At 39.2% G+C, this 17,823-nt stretch overlaps 1 protein-coding gene across 1 annotated transcript in view; it reads right to left on the reverse strand.

Moving 5' to 3' along the window:
• LOC125226809 (nephrin) overlaps positions 1–17,823 on the reverse strand; it is a 790,592-nt gene that overhangs the window by 129,579 nt on the left and 643,190 nt on the right. Inside the window, exon 8 of the mRNA XM_048130914.1 lies at positions 15,499–15,629. Within this exon, the coding sequence (XP_047986871.1) occupies positions 15,499–15,629 (131 nt within the window). The remainder of the gene's footprint in view (positions 1–15,498; positions 15,630–17,823) is intronic.

The following is a 17,823-nucleotide window of genomic DNA, read 5'->3' on the forward strand; positions in this document are numbered from 1 at the left end:
ATCTTCTATCAGAATATTGAAAACGCCGCGCTCGTTATTCTTTGTTACATAATATATATTCACGGGAATAAATTTGATTCTGGTTAGAAGGAAAAAGATTCTATTTTTAAAATGTTGTTTGTACTTATTGTGGAATGATCTCCATTTTCAAACGCAATTTAATGAGCGTGATGCGTCTGGAAATTTATTTCGATAGTGTAGCAATAACATTAAATTGTGTAATTTATTTGAATAATAAAAAAATAAGTACTTAAATGTGGTGGAGCTTAAAAATTCTTACAGATACCAGATTAATAGAACATTAACAGTTTTTTTTCCTTCTGTATTTGACCACTGTTATTGCAGGCATTTTTCTTCTGTCTGTTACCTTCCGTAATTCTTTCTCACGTGATGGTCTCATCGAAAGATCACGCTGGAAGTCACCACCAACATTCTGAGATGAGACTAACTGTTTCATAGCTTCTATTTATATGCTTCTCTTAAAATGTGTAATTTGTCTATTCTATTCTATTATTTAATAGCATTTTATGGCATCTAACAAAAAACAAAAGCATAATAAAAATAAAAACTACACCAAACTAAACCTAGTCATGTAGACCTCGTCAAAAGTGACACGTCTGTATTAAAACATCGGAACCAGCGGTCTCAGCACACAACGAATAATTCATTACACAGTAAGCTACACCAGCGCCCTCCCTCGGGGCAAAACAAAAAGCCAAACAACCTTCACACGGCTCTAATCTACTCCCTGAACATTAATAATCTTTTTTGCAGAGATGTCATCTGTCGCTGCGAATAAATGAACTCCTGAGTCTTTTGACTGGGTTCCGTAATTAAAGAATTGTTGAGATTGAATTGTATGTAAATAAAGGTGAGTGACCGATGGTCTTTGTTCTGATTAAAGGAAGAAAAAGAAGAAAGACGAATTACACGGTGAACATTTGAATAAACATTATTGTTTTGGTGTTCCATAAACAAAAAATATAAATAATGATGCTGAGTATTTGAAAGGATATAAATAGGACAACCTAAATAAACTTGTCACTAAGTCAACATTTTGAGAAAAGATTATGTTCAAATAGTAGACATGAACCCATGACTGTCTCACGGTCCAAACTGTAACAGGAAAAGAAGTACCCACGTAGGTGGAGTTGGAGTACGAGCTCCGATATATTGTGGGTGTACCCGGTTTAATCCCACATCCCACATCCTTGTGTTTAGCGTAAGGCCCAACGTATAATATATCTTTACGTGTTCCCAGTCCAGAATACATTGTAGGTCGACGCCTACACTACACTAGCCAACCGAAAGCGAGAAAATACCGGCCGTATTCAACGTTATAAGCATACAATTTTTACTTCCACCCATTTCCATCAATCAGCCCGCAAACATAAACAATTCCAAAACATGTTAACGGCGGCATCGTAATTCCGTAATTTTTTCCTCCATCACGACTCCAACAATGAAACATTTCGTCCTAATGAATTTACGAGCGAAGATTAACAAAAAACAATTCAGCCGTCGTTCAGACTTTTAATCGCAATCGCTGTTGGCTTCGAATGAATTCGGCGACAAAAGATTAACAATAACAAAGTAGTCCGGCATTATTGTTGGCATAACAATGAAGGGTGGGGGGTAAAGTAATAGATGGCGGTGTACGGTCCGATAATCGCTTTGTACTGTGACCACAGATCACTTTTCTGTTCAAATAAGTATGTAAGAAGCATCTAGGATTAGGTACCAAATTTTTAGCCTGAAAGGACAAATGGGTACGTAACCTCGTCATCAAAACAATTTGTACAGGAAAAAAACTGGTTGTTCTAAAAGATTTTAACCCAAGTGGGTACTCATAATTGGATTTGAGTTTTAATTTGCATCAGGAATAGTGGGCCATTGTACTGTCCCTAATTAGTAATGTGCATAGGATAGCGCAACAATAGCACGTAAAGAAGTACTTACATAAGCAGTTGGCATTTATTGTAAAGCATCATTGTTACTTTAATTTAACAATGTTAACAATAGTGGTGCAGCATATGCATCTGCATTAGTAGTAGTAGTAAACACTTCATTGTACAGAAAAAAATACAAGTACAGTGAATAATTATAATGGTTATGTACAAAGGCGAGCTGAACTAGCCAAGAAGTATATTGTTTCATAAAATTATTCTAGTCTAACTCGTCAACTTGAAAGTATTGGAATGAGTGAACATAATTGTAGGTAATCGTCATATTTTCACACAACTTTGAACATTGCATGTGCAATGAATATGTATGTAGTTGAGACAGGCCTCTGCCTTTGCTAGATGGTGTGTTCAAATCACTGCACAGAACAGATGCCTGTTTAGGGACCTAGTCTTCAACAGAATAACATGATGGCCCGATCCTCATCATTGAGGAAACGATAGAAAAAGAGAGAATTCTAACTTGGTTCGACTTTAAAAGTGCGATGTTGCGGTCTCCGTCAACTTCCAGTACCAAGTCTATGGGTGGTAGTCAGTATCACTCGTGTTTTAATCAGGCAATGTGTGCGGGCGCGGGCGGGGTACACTTTTATTTTTTTGTTCCGTTTCACCCTTTCAGGAGCAATCGGTCGCGCGCTGTTACACGGATCGCGACACGCATCACCGCCCCCGCTTTTTTGTGCCTTGTATTGTTTCCACGTGTTTTTGTTGGGCACTTATCGTCCCGGGACGGTACAAGCGTTTGGATAAAAAAAATACACCGTGTTTTTTTGTTTTACGTTAAATTCGACAAGCAGTTAGATTCATCATCAGGAACCACCCTGTATATCACTTTCTGTTAAATTCGAAAAAGAAATTATTTTTTCGTTTCCATACATAATAAATGGATTAATTAGTGTGCGAGGACCTTAATCATAACATTGATGACATTGTCAAGTATTTGACGGCACATGTCAAAACAAATAACATTAGGAAGTGGTAAAGGATGCCACACACATGTTCAGTAATTAAATTTATTTTTTTAATAATTCGATAACCGTAAGAGTTAAGACGCTAGTTTCTCAGAAAAATTTATTGTTTTTGAAGTAAAAAATCTTCCCTTAAAGTTAACGGAATTCAATAAAAACACAGTGTATAATTCCTTAGTTAGTTGGCGCTGCGTTCTATCTACATTTAGACTAAACATACGTCCACTTTTTGATTTATCACCACGTCAAAGCACACTCGAATCCTGTTTTAATTCATCATTTGGCATAAATGCTTACGAGATCAAGCCTTCTTGACTTAAAGGTTTTGATAATGAAAAAGAGGGTCAAAGATTTAGTTGACATTTGAAATTCTGAGATCCAGATTTGCATTCATATAGCGTGTTACCAAATTAGTTTAAATCAAGGGTCAAAGAAACCTTGTCTGGGACAAAAGTGACCATCTAGATATTGGTACTAACAGCAACACTTAACTAAGCATCGGTAGACTGTATGTAATACTTGTAGAAGGGTTACAAATGTACAGCTATCAAGGTTTCGGTGGTATATCGTGTTTATGTCATAAATTTGCTAAGCTGTATCATATTTTGCTTCACCATGTAATTTGTATCTCCAAATGTTGTTATCTTCCCACATCAGCGAAGGCCATCAACCGACACCCAATACTTAAGTTAATTAAACTTCAAACTTCGCAATAATTGGAGCGATTAATTTTTCAAATTACATCAGAATTTAACTTAATTAACTCGCTTGCAAATTGGCACTGTTTATTTGACACGTCATGGATCAAATAGCTAATGAGCTCAAAGCAAAATTTAAAAGTTAAATTACCTTTGAAATACAAATAATACACGTATATGATGCGTTCCATGCCTAAAGAGTCGCTATACCTCTTAAGCAATAAGGACCCTGTCAACAAAATCTCTCATAGAATTTTAGCTGGATAGCATGGTATTGCAAACGACCCTTCTATGCCGGAAAGCCACGTATTACGACACCTATAACGCGACTCGTTTAGATAACGACAGTAATTTCAGATTTTTCCCTCCCATTTGGACCTATTAATCCTTACCCGTGAGACCACGACAATGTCGAGTGCCATATTTGGACGACATTGTACGATATTAAATGCAAATTGTGTGTACAAAGTACATGCTTGCAATTTGATGGCGAGTTTGATGCGCGCGACAATGTAGCATTTAGAGCCATCGGAATGAGGTCCGGTATGGCTGGCTGTAAAAGTGGCAGTCAAAATGGAATTGCCGGCGTGAATCTTGACCGCGTATTAGGGTGTAATGTTATAAATTAGCTATTCACATTTCAAAGTACGCGAACGTGGTCGTAACTTGTTAATTAAAATGACCAAATTTGATTAATTAATATTGTCTTGTTTAGATCTTTATTCACTATTGGTATAAGTGTTTTTATACGCGACATTAAATCGCGGTGTCACTAAAACAAAGTATTTACTTTTACTCGTAAGTACATTACTACAGAGGAATATTTGTTGCTATTGTTTTTAATCAATCAATCAATATCATTTATTGCAAACCATGGTATTACATTAAAGATGTTACAATACGAAGGAGGTCGCATGGCACCCCGGTAGGGTATGGCAATATTGGCAATTATAATATCTATATATATCTATATGGGATACAGCCGTGATTGTATGTTGTTGTTGTTATAATATCTACATTATTCCTAAATTTGTTATAGCTACACACATTATTACATTATAACATTCCAAGTTACTATACACATTATGTACGAGCCGTACACCTTAGATGATATGATTCTTGATGGTTGATTGTAGTCTTGATAGAAACACTGATTTTGATACACTTATAAATTTATTGATAACCAAGGTATATTGAGTACTAGCTAGGAGCACGTATGAACGTAAACTAATGCATAAATCGATGTATGGCGTAATCGCAAATACAGCAATTAAAATAAAGTCATAATTATATTAATTTTAATGCTGACGCGAGAAATGTGCGATGCTTGCATTGTACATATTCCCGGCCAAGAGATGAGAGATTGATAAAAGATGCTGATACATTATTCTTATATAAATCTGATCATTACAGTGAAATGAATTGAAATATTAGAATCAAACAAATGAAATAGAATTTAAGTTGCAAGGAATTATTTGATTGAAGTAAATCCCCTAAACATAGAAATGTTTGTAGAGTTAAGCGCAGTCGCCGCGACGCGATGATCTTGTCTCTCAGGGGTTGTCCATTGTGGTGGTGCTCGGTCGCTGATGGGATAGAGCTGCGCGATGTGATGGACATCGAGGTTAGTCTGCGGCCGCTCTCCCGGGGGGCGGCGGCGGCGGCGGCGGCGAACGGAGGGGTGAGGCGCGCGACGAGTTGCCGTCGACGAATATAGCGGCGCACGTACAGCGCTGCTAACACTGCGACAATGCCCATGACCACGTAGATTACTGTGTAATGATGAATGTCGTGGTAGTTGATTCTGTCTGATAGGGCTCCCTCGTTCTTCATATGTTCAATTTGATCTCTGATGACCTTGAAATATTTGTCGTTGTTTTCAAGAGCTGTTGATTCGCCTTGCAAGACTGGTACTGTTAAGTTTATAACGTTGTTGATGGAAGGCACGTCGAACTTAACAACGTTTGATTGTGTTTTGATTTCGTTCGAGAGTTTCTTCTGGGGAAATATAGTAAAGGCGTCTCCATTCAACACGCACTCTGTTCGAAGGGTTATGATTCCTGCCTTGTTCAAATGCTCAGCCTTGACCTCCTGTCCGCATATGATTCTCGCAGTACATTCGTCACAACAAAAGTATAGGTATGTATTCATAGTGCTTAGTTCCGTCCATATGTTTCGACAAGTGTCAGAGTCAGCTGAACACTCGTTCGACATTTGATCGGCGATGCAGAGGTGTGAGTCAGACTTTAGTTGATAAATTGGACCTTGTAGCGTACAAATGAGAGTATATGAATCGTAGTGCGAGCATTTATTTACAGTTTCATCCAACATAGGTATATACGATTCTTTTTTGATGTTTATAGCCACTTGTTTTGCTATGGGTCGTATTTTGATCATATTTTTTCCAACTTGACGTGGGATTGATATTAATCTGAAGAGTTCATACACATCTTGAAAAACTAAGGGAATCTTGATTTCGAAGATAAGGTACTGACGGGTCATTCTTGTTCGCACTTTCATTAATTGATATAGTTTGGGTAGATCTGTGTTGATGTTCTCGCAGGGTAGAGTCAAATCCTTTGGCATCTGCCCGGCTATGATGTTCAGCTCATCTTTCAACTGTTGTGGTGTCAAGAGATGTACGTTAAATTTGCCATAAATAACGTTAGCAATGGTGTCCAATAAAGTGTCTTGTATGCTCTTCAGGTTCACGAGTATGTTGTTAGCGATGATTGATGATACGGTGATTTCATTTATGTGGGTTGATTCTTGCATTTCAGTTGCCTGCTTGTTAAGGCTCTTCTCGATGTTATTTATGTGTTGATTGAACGTTTTGTGCTGATTTTGCATTGATGTTTCAACTCTTTTCAGTAAGTTAGCTTCCGCCTCGATAACCGAAGTTTGATTCCTCCATAATTGTGCTAAATGTTTCTCATTAGCTCTGGTCAGGTCGATGTCCTTCTGATATTGTTCGGCAAACTGTTCATCGAGCACGCCGAACAGGCTGTGAGCGACGTTACCGACGCCGTTGAAGAAGGCCCTTCTCTGTCGTGGGGACTCGACGCGTTGACCGAGTAGCATGCTGTCGTAGTATTTTAGTTCCGAAAAGGCGTGGCGCAGTTGAGTTAGGACGATGTTGCACTGTTGTTTATTTTCGAGGGCGTGACACATATTTTCCAAGTGTCTGATGTATTTGGAAAATAGTTCTGATCCTTCCCAGTACGGATTGATGTCATAATAAACTACAAGTTTCCACTCGTCTCGGGCCAGCTTCATGTTCGTTATTTTATCAAAATAAATGCCTTGTCCCTCTTTGAAATGTGACACGCTATGATTGCATTGTGCCGGTGATATAATTAACATAAACAGCATAAGCGCCATAGTGATGTAATTGATGAGTTTTGATCTTGTTTTCCTTTGTTTTGTTTGTTTTGCTGGGGGCGCGACCGACGAGGGCAACGTGTCTTCTTTCTGTACTTCTTTGGTTGATGATGATAATTCGTTTTCTGATACTGGCAGTTTAGACAGTTTGATAATGGGCCTTTTGATTATTGAATTTTTTGTCTTCACTGAGGCGACACGGACAAGTCCATCCTTTCCTTCGTGGACTTCTGATACCCTGCCAAGGGCCCACTTGCCAGCGGGTAAGTTTGCGTCGTGAATGATTACGACGTCGCCGATCTCAATGTTTGGCTTGAGTTGTGTCCATTTACAGCGTGATTGTAGCTGACACAGGTATTCAGTTTGCCATTTCTTCCATATATCTTGGAATATTTTCTGTGTTAGGCGCCACCGAGTGCGTTCGTCCCTTTCTGTTTCAACGATGTGGAGAGTCGGCCCGCTCGATAAAAAGTGTGCCGGCGTGATGTAATCCAAATCGTCAGGGTCTTCGGTCAATGCGCACAGGGGACGTGCGTTTAAACAACCTTCTATCTGTGCCAATAGAGTCGAAAATTCTTCGAAGGTTAGATGTTGTTCTCCCAGCACTCGGTGAAGATGATGTTTGAGACTCTTCACCGCTGATTCCCACAACCCTCCTGCGCTGGGCCAAGAAGGAGCGTTGAAGTGCCAGCTGATGTTCATATCGCTGATGGCGTTGAAGAATGATTCATTAAGCGAAGCAGTGATCTCTTCATATTCTCTTCTGATTGCTTTGTTGGCTTTAGTAAAATTTGTGCCATTGTTACTGAAGATGTGACGTGGTGCTCCACGCCGGGCGGACATCCTCCGTAGAGTGGCCAGAAATGATTCCGAGCTTAGGTCTGAAACTAGCTCTAAGTGCACTGCCTTTGTCGCCATGCAAACAAACACAGCAATGTAGCCTTTAGTCGTTTTGATGCCGCGACCTTTGCTTGCCTTCACTGATACGTATCCCGTATAGTCAACACCGGTGTTAAAAAACGGCCTTGATGGATTTGATCTCGACTCAGGTAAGTCTCCCATGAGTTGTGATTGCTTTGGGGGTTTCTGCTTGAGGCATGTTATGCAACGACGGAGGCGATTTTTTGTAGCTCTATTACCTCCTATGATCCAGACTGATTCTCTTAGCTTCGAGTGAGTGAGTTTGGCAGTTCCGTGCAAAGTAGCTTTATGTGCTTGATCTATAAGCAACTCGGTCAAACGACCTCTATGTGGAATGATAAGAGGATGCTTCATTTCCCAGCTGATGTGTGCGTTGTGAAGGCGTCCTCGAACGCGTAGCATTCCATTTTGATCCAGGAAAGGTCTTAATTTCACAATATTGCTTTTTAAATGCACTGATTGATTTGTTTTCAAATTTATTATTTCATTTGAAAACTCTCTTTCTTGCACGTACTTGATGATTCTATTTTTAGCTGTGTTTAACTCGTCAGCTGTTAGGTAACTCGAGCTTTGCTGACGCCGCGAAGCCACTCGTAGTATCCAGGCGAGTACGCGGGTGCAATGAGTCATGTTGCTATGCTTACATATTAATTCATTGATAATATCGCCGTCTGTTTGTTGACATGTTACCGCGTGGCTTTGTTTTGATATTTTAACCTCTTGATCCGTAGTGAACGTGGGCCTTTCTTGATTTTCACTGTATGATGACAGCCAGTTTGGTCCATTCCACCAAAGAGGGTGTTTTAATAACTGCTGGGCCGTGATTCCGCGACTAGCGCAGTCGGCCGGGTTTTCTTCTGACTTGACGTAGTTCCAACAAGTCGGTGGTATGATTTTTGTAATTTTCGTAACTCGGTTAGCTATAAATGGCTTCCACTTGCTAGGTTCGCCGTTTAGCCAGCCCAAAACTGCTGTACTGTCAGACCAGCAGACCATTTTGATTTGGTTTTCTGACAGAGATAGCTTGACCTTCTCCATGAGGGCTGATAGAAGTAGAGCTGAACACAGTTCTAGTCTCGGCAAGGACACAGATTTTTTCGACGGTACAAGTCTTGATTTTGCTGCTATCAGTACCGGCGGCGGCGGCGTTGCTTTTTTGTCGTCGGTGGAGATAACACGGCAGTAGATTGCGCATGCGTATGCTTTAGTTGATGAGTCACAATAACCGTGTAGTTCGATTTCTTGATTCTTGCAGGTATTTAGCCAACGCGGGATTTTGATATCTTTGATAACTTGGAGGTCTTGTGAAATTGTGAACCATTCTTTCTTGATATTTTGGGGTATTTGATCGTTCCATCCGATGTCATTTGATATGACATTTTGAAACAGTAACTTCAGTTTCGTGGTTACTGGTGACAGCCATCCCAGAGGGTCAAATACTTGTGCTATATTTGACAGCAACTCTCTCTTCGTCATTGTGATTGATGTTTGAGTTGGGAGTGGTGCAATTTTTAGTTGGAAACTGAATACATCTTCCTGAGGATGCCAGCGTAGACCCAGCGTTTTCGTTGTTTCTTGATCTTTAAATTCGAACGTTTCTTGCTGATCTTGAGTCTTACTAGCTCCTTGCAGTAGTTCGGGCGTGTTTGATGCCCATTTGCGAAGATTAAATCCTCCTGATTGTAATAAATTGATCAAATCTTGTTTCATTTTCTTCGCTGATTCGAGATCGTGACAGCCGTGTAGCAGGTCATCCATGTAAAAACTCTCTTCAACGACTTTAGCCGCTTGAGGATAGTTGTGGCGTTCGTCGTTGGCCAGCTGTCTTAAAGTCATCATAGCTAACCATGGAGCAGCCTTGGTGCCATATGTTGTTGTTGTTAGAGCGTATTCACGGAACCTTTGATGTTCATTGTCTCTCCATATGATTTTCTGATATTTTTGATCTTGAATGTTCATACCAATCATTCTAAACATTTTTTCAATGTCTGCCACGTACGCGACCTTGTATTGTCTCCACTTGATGATGAGTGACAATAAGTCGTGTTGTAAATTGGGTCCGCTGTACATGATGTCGTTCAGACTTGTCCCATTTGACGTTTTGGCAGACGCATTGAAGACCACCCTATGAGATGTAGTTGCTGATTCAGGCCTTTTCACGCAATGATGTGGCAAAAAGCACTCCTGTGTCGAGTTGGATGGCCCGTCGACTTCGTCTGTACATTCGCGCATGTGGCCTAAACTAATGTATTCTTGTATAAACTTCTTGTACTCCTTTTCGATATTTTGATCCTTTCGAAACTTCATCTCGAGTTGCCTGAACTGTGCTATGGCTATGTTCTTTGAGTATCCAAGCGCGTCTTCCTTATCTGGTTTCAACGGCAATCGAACGACATATCTTCCGTCCTCTTGTCGAAAAGTAGTTTCGCGGTAGAAGTCTACACAATGTTGATCTTCTGATGACAAATTTGATGTTTCATTGATGTCTTCAATGGTCCAAAAGCGCGAGATATCACTCATGTTGTTGACGATGGTGCAGCATTGTTGATACGATGGCAATGGGACCTTTCCGTTAATGATATACCCGAGTTTCGTTTTCTGGGCTACGGGGAGGTCATCGTCTTTTACTATGGTTCCATTTTGGACGAATTTGGCGTAGATTTCTGTTCCTAATATGATATCAATCTGTCGGCTGATGTTGTAATCCGGATCTGCCAGTGGTAGTCCTCTTAAATATGACAAATCGGGCTTGACGAAGGTTTGATTCGGCAGTGGCAGAGTGAGTTTATTCATGATAAATAACTCGGCGTCAAATTGAAAGTCACAATGCAGTGATGACAAAGTGACGTTTATAACGCCGTTACAGGAGTTTCCATTAATTCCCAGGCCGTACATAGTATCATCACAGCTTTCCCGGGGTATTTGGAGAAGTTGAGCCGCAGCCTCCGTGATCAATGACATCTGTGCTCCAGGATCAATAAACGCCCTCAAAGTGTGATACTTTCCATCTACTGCCCTTACTTTGATGAGGGCGGTAGGTAATAAAACTTCTATATTTTTTCTACATTCTTGCGTAATACTTGCAACAGTTTTGCGCTTATTAAGTGGATCGGAAGTCTCTTGTTTCTGACTGTAGGCATCATGCACGAGCGTGTTATGTCGTTCATGACACGTGCGGCATCGACTCGTTGAAAAACATTCCTTATCGTAATGATTATAAAGGCAATTTTTGCATAGATTCAATCTTGCAATAGTGCTTCGTTTGCTTTCTGGTCTTGCACTTTGAAATGTTTCGCAATTAAATATGCCATGATTTTTATTACAAACCGGGCAATGCTTTCTTTGATAATAACTTGATTTAACATCATTTGATTTATTTTGTGATAATGATGAATCTTTTATGCCCATAAATGATTTGTAATAAGGTTTTCTTGGTGCTTCTGATTGATGAGATGTTTTTGGTGTATCCAACTTGCGGCGGCTCGCTTCATATGATGTAAATTTCATTTCTAGAAAATCTAGGAAGTCCTTTAAGGTCGGCAAGTCACGTGGGTTCTTCAATGATTCGACGTACTCCGTATGACTTTCCGGGTCCAATTTTTGTGATAGAATATGGACGATAAGGGGATCCCATGACACGATGTCCACGCCTAGGTTCCTGATGGCGTTTAGGCACTCGTTGGTGGTGTCATGTAGGCGCTTGATTTGTTGATATGATTGTTGTTGCATTGTTGATAGCGAAAGCAGGTTGTTGAGGTGTGCGGTGAAAATTAGTTTCGTGTTGTTGTACCTGTGATTTAGGATATCCCAACAGGTTTCATAGTTTTCTGAGCTGATGTTCAGATGTTGAATGAGTTTTTCAGCTTCACCTTTAACCTTATTTTTCAAAAATTGCATCTTCTGTGCATTAGACATCGAGCGGTTATGATGTATGGCTTCATTAAATAAATCCTTGAATGAAACCCACTGTTGATAGTTTCCACTAAAGGGTGGGATGTCCATGACGGGGGTTGATTTTTCACGGTGGACCATGGACCATATTTTGGAATTGATAGATTTTTTCATATCTTGGAATTTCTTCTCATATTTGCAAAACGTTTGATTATAAGTTTCGTCGTTTTCGAAAAGTTCACTGTCGATGTCCCAGTGAAGAGTGTCAATAGTTGTCCAACGAGACTGTACTGATTTAAGTAAATCTTCCAATTCCCACTTTTCATTTACTGTGGAGAGGTCGATGTAATGTAGAGTACGTGCGAAGGCCTTGAAGTTGCTCTGTTGCTTTCTCATCTTTTCTGACAACTTGGCAGCATCGACGCTTGGTTTTTCGGTGATATTGAAAATAGGTGCAATTGCGAAAGCAGAATTGATTGTAGCCTGGGTGGCCGACCTTTCTTGATCTACAGATTGATGGGTAGGGACGGCGCGGCTTTGAAGATCCGATGGCCCAGGTTGCTTTTCTTCATTTTTGGTTCTTTCTTCAGCCCAGTTGGGCATCTCTGACGAAGGGAGTGGTGAACGTTCTGTTGGTTTTGGTGAGATTGGTCTCGGTCTCGGTGATAAGGCAGCCTTTTGAACTGTATCCAAATGATCAAGCAATACAGACCGAGCTGATTCGTAGAAGGATTTGGTTTTGATGTATGTTTTTTCGGCAAAAGAAGTGCAGTCCTCGTTCTGGAATTCTAATAACCTTGCATGATTGCTTTGAAACTCTTGCCAGAACCCGTCGAGGCCGGCCAACTTGTTATTGATGTTAGACATAGTCCGACGGCTTGGACCATCTTTCTTGTAGTTCTCAAATAGCCTGTTCATATTGGCCATGAGCTGATTTTGATCACTGCAAATCGCTTCCATTTCCTTGTCTAAACTCATCTTGATTTATTGATATGTAGTAGAGTAGATTGATAATTTGATAGTGAGTATTAATCAAAATATTTGACAATACTGTGGCCACTGATGTATGATATTGATATTGATTACCTTGGTTAACTGATTAAAAATTGATGATAATTTGATAATAGCTGCAGCACTATAATGATGATTTTACAAGTTCGAGATTCCTCTTACTTGAATTGATAGTAGACGTCTTCTGTTGATCTTGATATCTTCGATGATGAACTGATTTTTCTATGACAATGAATATAGTCAGGCTTTGATGATTCACTACGCCTGTTTCATCCGCACGGTGAGACCCGCTTGTGGGAGGCCGATTGGACGAAATCACTGTCACAGTCACTGATGGCTTCGAAGGACCATTAAGATGTACGAGCCGTACACCTTAGATGATATGATTCTTGATGGTTGATTGTAGTCTTGATAGAAACACTGATTTTGATACACTTATAAATTTATTGATAACCAAGGTATATTGAGTACTAGCTAGGAGCACGTATGAACGTAAACTAATGCATAAATCGATGTATGGCGTAATCGCAAATACAGCAATTAAAATAAAGTCATAATTATATTAATTTTAATGCTGACGCGAGAAATGTGCGATGCTTGCATTGTACACATTATAACATTCTAAGTTTTGAAATTGTATTTAATTTCGTTGTAGATCATCCTGCATGAATCCTTCGATTGTATAGTATGCTTTTTTTAATAACACGGATTTGAGTTTGTTGGCGAAGATATTATTTTTCTGTATGGACTTTATTTCACTAGGTAACTTATTGTATATATTTAAAGCACGGTAATATTACGACATTACTTATATCCGATGATATAAGTAATTTCTGTATAAGTACGCCGGTACTGAAATCATAGATGCGAAAGTAAAGAATGTCTCTATCTGTCATTTTCATGTGCAGTCAGCGAAATTGATTTACATGCCATTTGGTAACTATGCACCAATATTGAGTTTCGGAAAGGACTACACAATATAGTTTCAAGGTTACTTATGTAGTTCTACATAGAGGAACGCAAGTGTAATATCATGTAATATGATAACTAGAACGCAATATACCTTCCTCACATAAAAGTCGGTGCTCAGACAGGAGGAAGTATGTAATATTGGCTACAAAATGTATGGCGCGGCCGCTCGGACCACGTTACGCTAATAGCCTCGCAAGGGGCCTCGTTATTCTTAACGCTTAGAAAGCCCTTGCTCCTATAGGTAGCTATAGTTACATTGGTGATCGTATATTGATCAAAATATAGACTGTAGGTTACGAAAAAGAAAATTGGGTAAGAGAAACACCGTGCATTGTGCATTATGCGATGTAACATAAGGTGTAATTGGCTGGTAAATAGTTTACATAATTTCTTTTCCAGTTTTCACAAAAACTATGCCATCAAAGTTGCCAATGATTGTTGACAGTTCTTAAGTGAAATATAACACAAATTTCCTATATTTAAAGTCACACACAGGTCGAACGCGATTAATTAACATTATTTTTACCTTTTTTCCCAACGTTTCGGCCAGGTTGCACTGGCCGTGGTCGCGGAAGACTGACGTCCCAGCAAAGTGTCACCGGAGATGTAAACAACACAAAACTACCCGATATTAATTTATATAAATGTTCGGGGTAGACAAATAAATATAATCTACCCGCTTTTAGTTATTGTTTATTTCCCACCGCACGACACACAGCACTCACAACATCCGCGCACTGGTCCGAAGATAGATCTTTTGGTTTGAACATTTGAATCACTGGTCCCCATGTTGGCGATAATCTATACCCGTCTTCCTGTGTGTGACTTTAAATATGTGTACAAAGCGCGAGAACTTAAAGTGTTACAAATTTCCTAGTTACCAATTGTACTCATGCTACTTTTTTTTTTAATAAATGGGCGTACTTTTGCACTGGTTTACTTTTTGTCCACATTCGTATGACGATGACGATGACGTATGAGAACACAGTGCACTCTTGATCTGATATGTACATTAACCTCACATACATGATTCAACACCTTGCGAGTCAACGGGCGCTCTGCACCGTCTCATGAAAATTTTGGACGTTTTAAAACATTGTCGATGTAAAATTCTTGGATCTGCTGATAAAAATTTTAAAAACTGTTTTTTGACTCTGGAAAAATGTTGTTCTTAAATAAGACAGATAAATAAAGGAAAGTTAGACTGATTTGCTCAAATTTGCTGAAGTGTCAAAAATTTTAAAGAATTTATATTTATACAGAAAATGGTGAATTTATTTCGTAGAAAATTCTCGTAAATAGTCGACCTTCAAAAATATTTCAAAGTCTGTTTATTTAATAAAAAGTCGTATAACTAAGATCAAGGATGTTAAATTTAGACTTGTTAAGTAATTCATAACGATACGAGCAAATACTCATGAGTATATTGTAGGTATTGTTGCTGCCACTCTTTTATACCTAGCGATGAATAATCATATATGTTGTTCTTACCATACACCAGATGGACACTTGCTAAGAATCATGTCTGTTGTTCTTACCATACTCCAGATGGACACTTGGCAGAAAGAATTTGGAAGCAGTCCTCCAGGATCGTGAAAAGTAGAAGATTCTTCTAAGAGCTCTATGTTCCTAGTGAGTGAAACAGGAATCATCATCATCATCATCAACAAAATTACTATTAAGAAGAAAACTCACGTCATGCAGCCACGAGAGCTTCCTCGCAACGGGGTTGGCGCGCACGTGACACTCGAAGTACACGTCATCGCCTTCTTTGATGTCTCCGCCGGCTAGCGTGCTGCCTAGCCGCAACCGCACCACTGGAGGATCTGCAAATAAAGATAAGTTAAGGTCATAGTTCTTTTCTTATTTACTAATGGGCTTACTCTTGGCCACAGACTAGCCAAAGGCAAAGACGTGGCCTACGATGGAGTGAGCTCGCCCAGACGATGCCTGTTCACTCTTGATTTGAAGGTTGCCGGGTTATATGAGCTCGGAAATATAGCTGCCGGCAAGGAATTCCACTCCTTGGCAGTGTTCCAGTCCTTCAAAAAATTCGTCATAAATCTTCATGGTCACTGAACGCCTCACTAAACGGCGTGATGGAAAATAAAGATTTGGGGTAGATTAGGTCAGTCATAAAATCTTACAAGGAGTAAAATATGAGAAAGGAATAGTAGCGGAATAATAACCACAAAATTAAAATTTTGAAAAAATAAAAACCCCGACCTCGACATAGTGGACCGATTTTCATCGACATGTCTAAGGTCACTCCCGACTAACTCAGCTTTCAAACAAAAAAAAAACTAAATCGAAATCGGTTCATCCGTTCGGGAGCTACGATGCCACACACACTGACAGACAGACAAAAAAACATGGTTTTTGCGTCGGGGGTTAAAAAACAGCTGATTATAGTAAACCAGAAAAAAGTCTACAAATAAGCCCGTTGTTCATACTTCATGCCATTTAGAAACCAACGGCAATGCTACTAAATTTATGGATAGGTGGATATCCAGAAAAGAGGCCGCCACTAAACGTAAATATTCTTTGAAAGTCACAATTCTAATATTATAATATTTGACATTCCACAGATGCAAGGTTCAATGATATTTCAAATAAAATATATTTACTTTCCACGGAACGTTTTATTAATTTAGGTAAGTACCCACTACAGAAGCTTGCAAAATTTATGTTATTCTTTTTTTGTCGAGCGTCAAGGAAACCTCGAAATGGAGCGAGAGCTAATGTTTACGGGGGAACATTCCTCTAAAACCGTACAGTGAGCAACGATGCCAACTAACACTAAATAAAAAATTTAAAACATTGTACATGTCTCCAAGGAACTTCGCCCCAGTTTACGCTGGGTTTATGTTTGCCTTCCCACTGCAGTACAATAAATACAATTTATATCGTCCATGAAAACTATATCGACGACAAATACAGGCGCTATCTTTTCGAACCGTTCGCTTTGTTTCATCTTTGCTTTAGAAACTAAAAGCATTGTTTTGTTTTTAGTATATTGGAGTTTCGTATAGGTACCCTTTGGATTATCTCATTTTGTGCTTCAACCTTTGTAAAAATCGTTTAAATAGGACCAAAATATTTGGTATGAACATTGATTTTTGATTTGTCAGATTTATCAATTTCTAGCTAAGTTTTGCACATCAATTTTACTTTAACCGACTGGCTGACATTGCATGGGAAACTAATAGTCTGAAGGTCCTTCAAAATATGATCTGAATAACGTTCTCTTATTTCACGCAAAATTCTGCTCTGTCCTAGAAAGAAAACAAGTATTCAGGGGATAGATTTGTAATAAAATTTGCTATTCGTGCGACTCATGAATAACTTATATTTTCATTTTAATATTAATGCGAATAACAAGCCGGTAAAACAAGCAGAAAAACGCCCACTTCATTCTAAGAAACAGTAATAACACCTTTTCAAGACTAAGAACCTCTTCGCAGCAACCATAACCACTCACCATTAAGTGTGTGCAGTGGCAGTATTTTCTAAACTGCGAGGTGTTTGTTTCTCACTTGGACATAGGTATATAAAATAAGATCCCTCAAGAGAGGGTAACTGTAAAAGTTTAGGTAATACTGCTGTATTAATGTATGTTTAAGTATCATAATCATGCGTTATTCTGGCCGGATTAAAGTCGCGCGGCTCTGATGCTAGGCCACTCGGACATTATTATTACCTATGTGATATAAAATTAAGAGAAAAAATTCGAGTTTTAGATCTATACAATCCAACTGGAAAACCCACTTAAATTAAAGTGACTGCTTCGACAGTAAATTACCAGTACTTTAATCGACCCTCGAAATCTAGGTTGATTGTAACTTTTTATGATACCAGACTAAGGGCCAGTTGCATAAACCACATTTGACAGACACATCATCGTCAGGCAGCAGAAGTCTATGGAACTTCCCATACAATAAAATTTAACGAACGCTTTAACGGTGACAAACGGTTTGATCCAACCGGCCCTAGTGACGTGCAAGTTGCGGAAACTTTCCA

Source organism: Leguminivora glycinivorella, chromosome 6, assembly GCF_023078275.1.
Source record: "Leguminivora glycinivorella isolate SPB_JAAS2020 chromosome 6, LegGlyc_1.1, whole genome shotgun sequence".
NCBI lineage: Eukaryota > Metazoa > Arthropoda > Insecta > Lepidoptera > Tortricidae > Leguminivora > Leguminivora glycinivorella.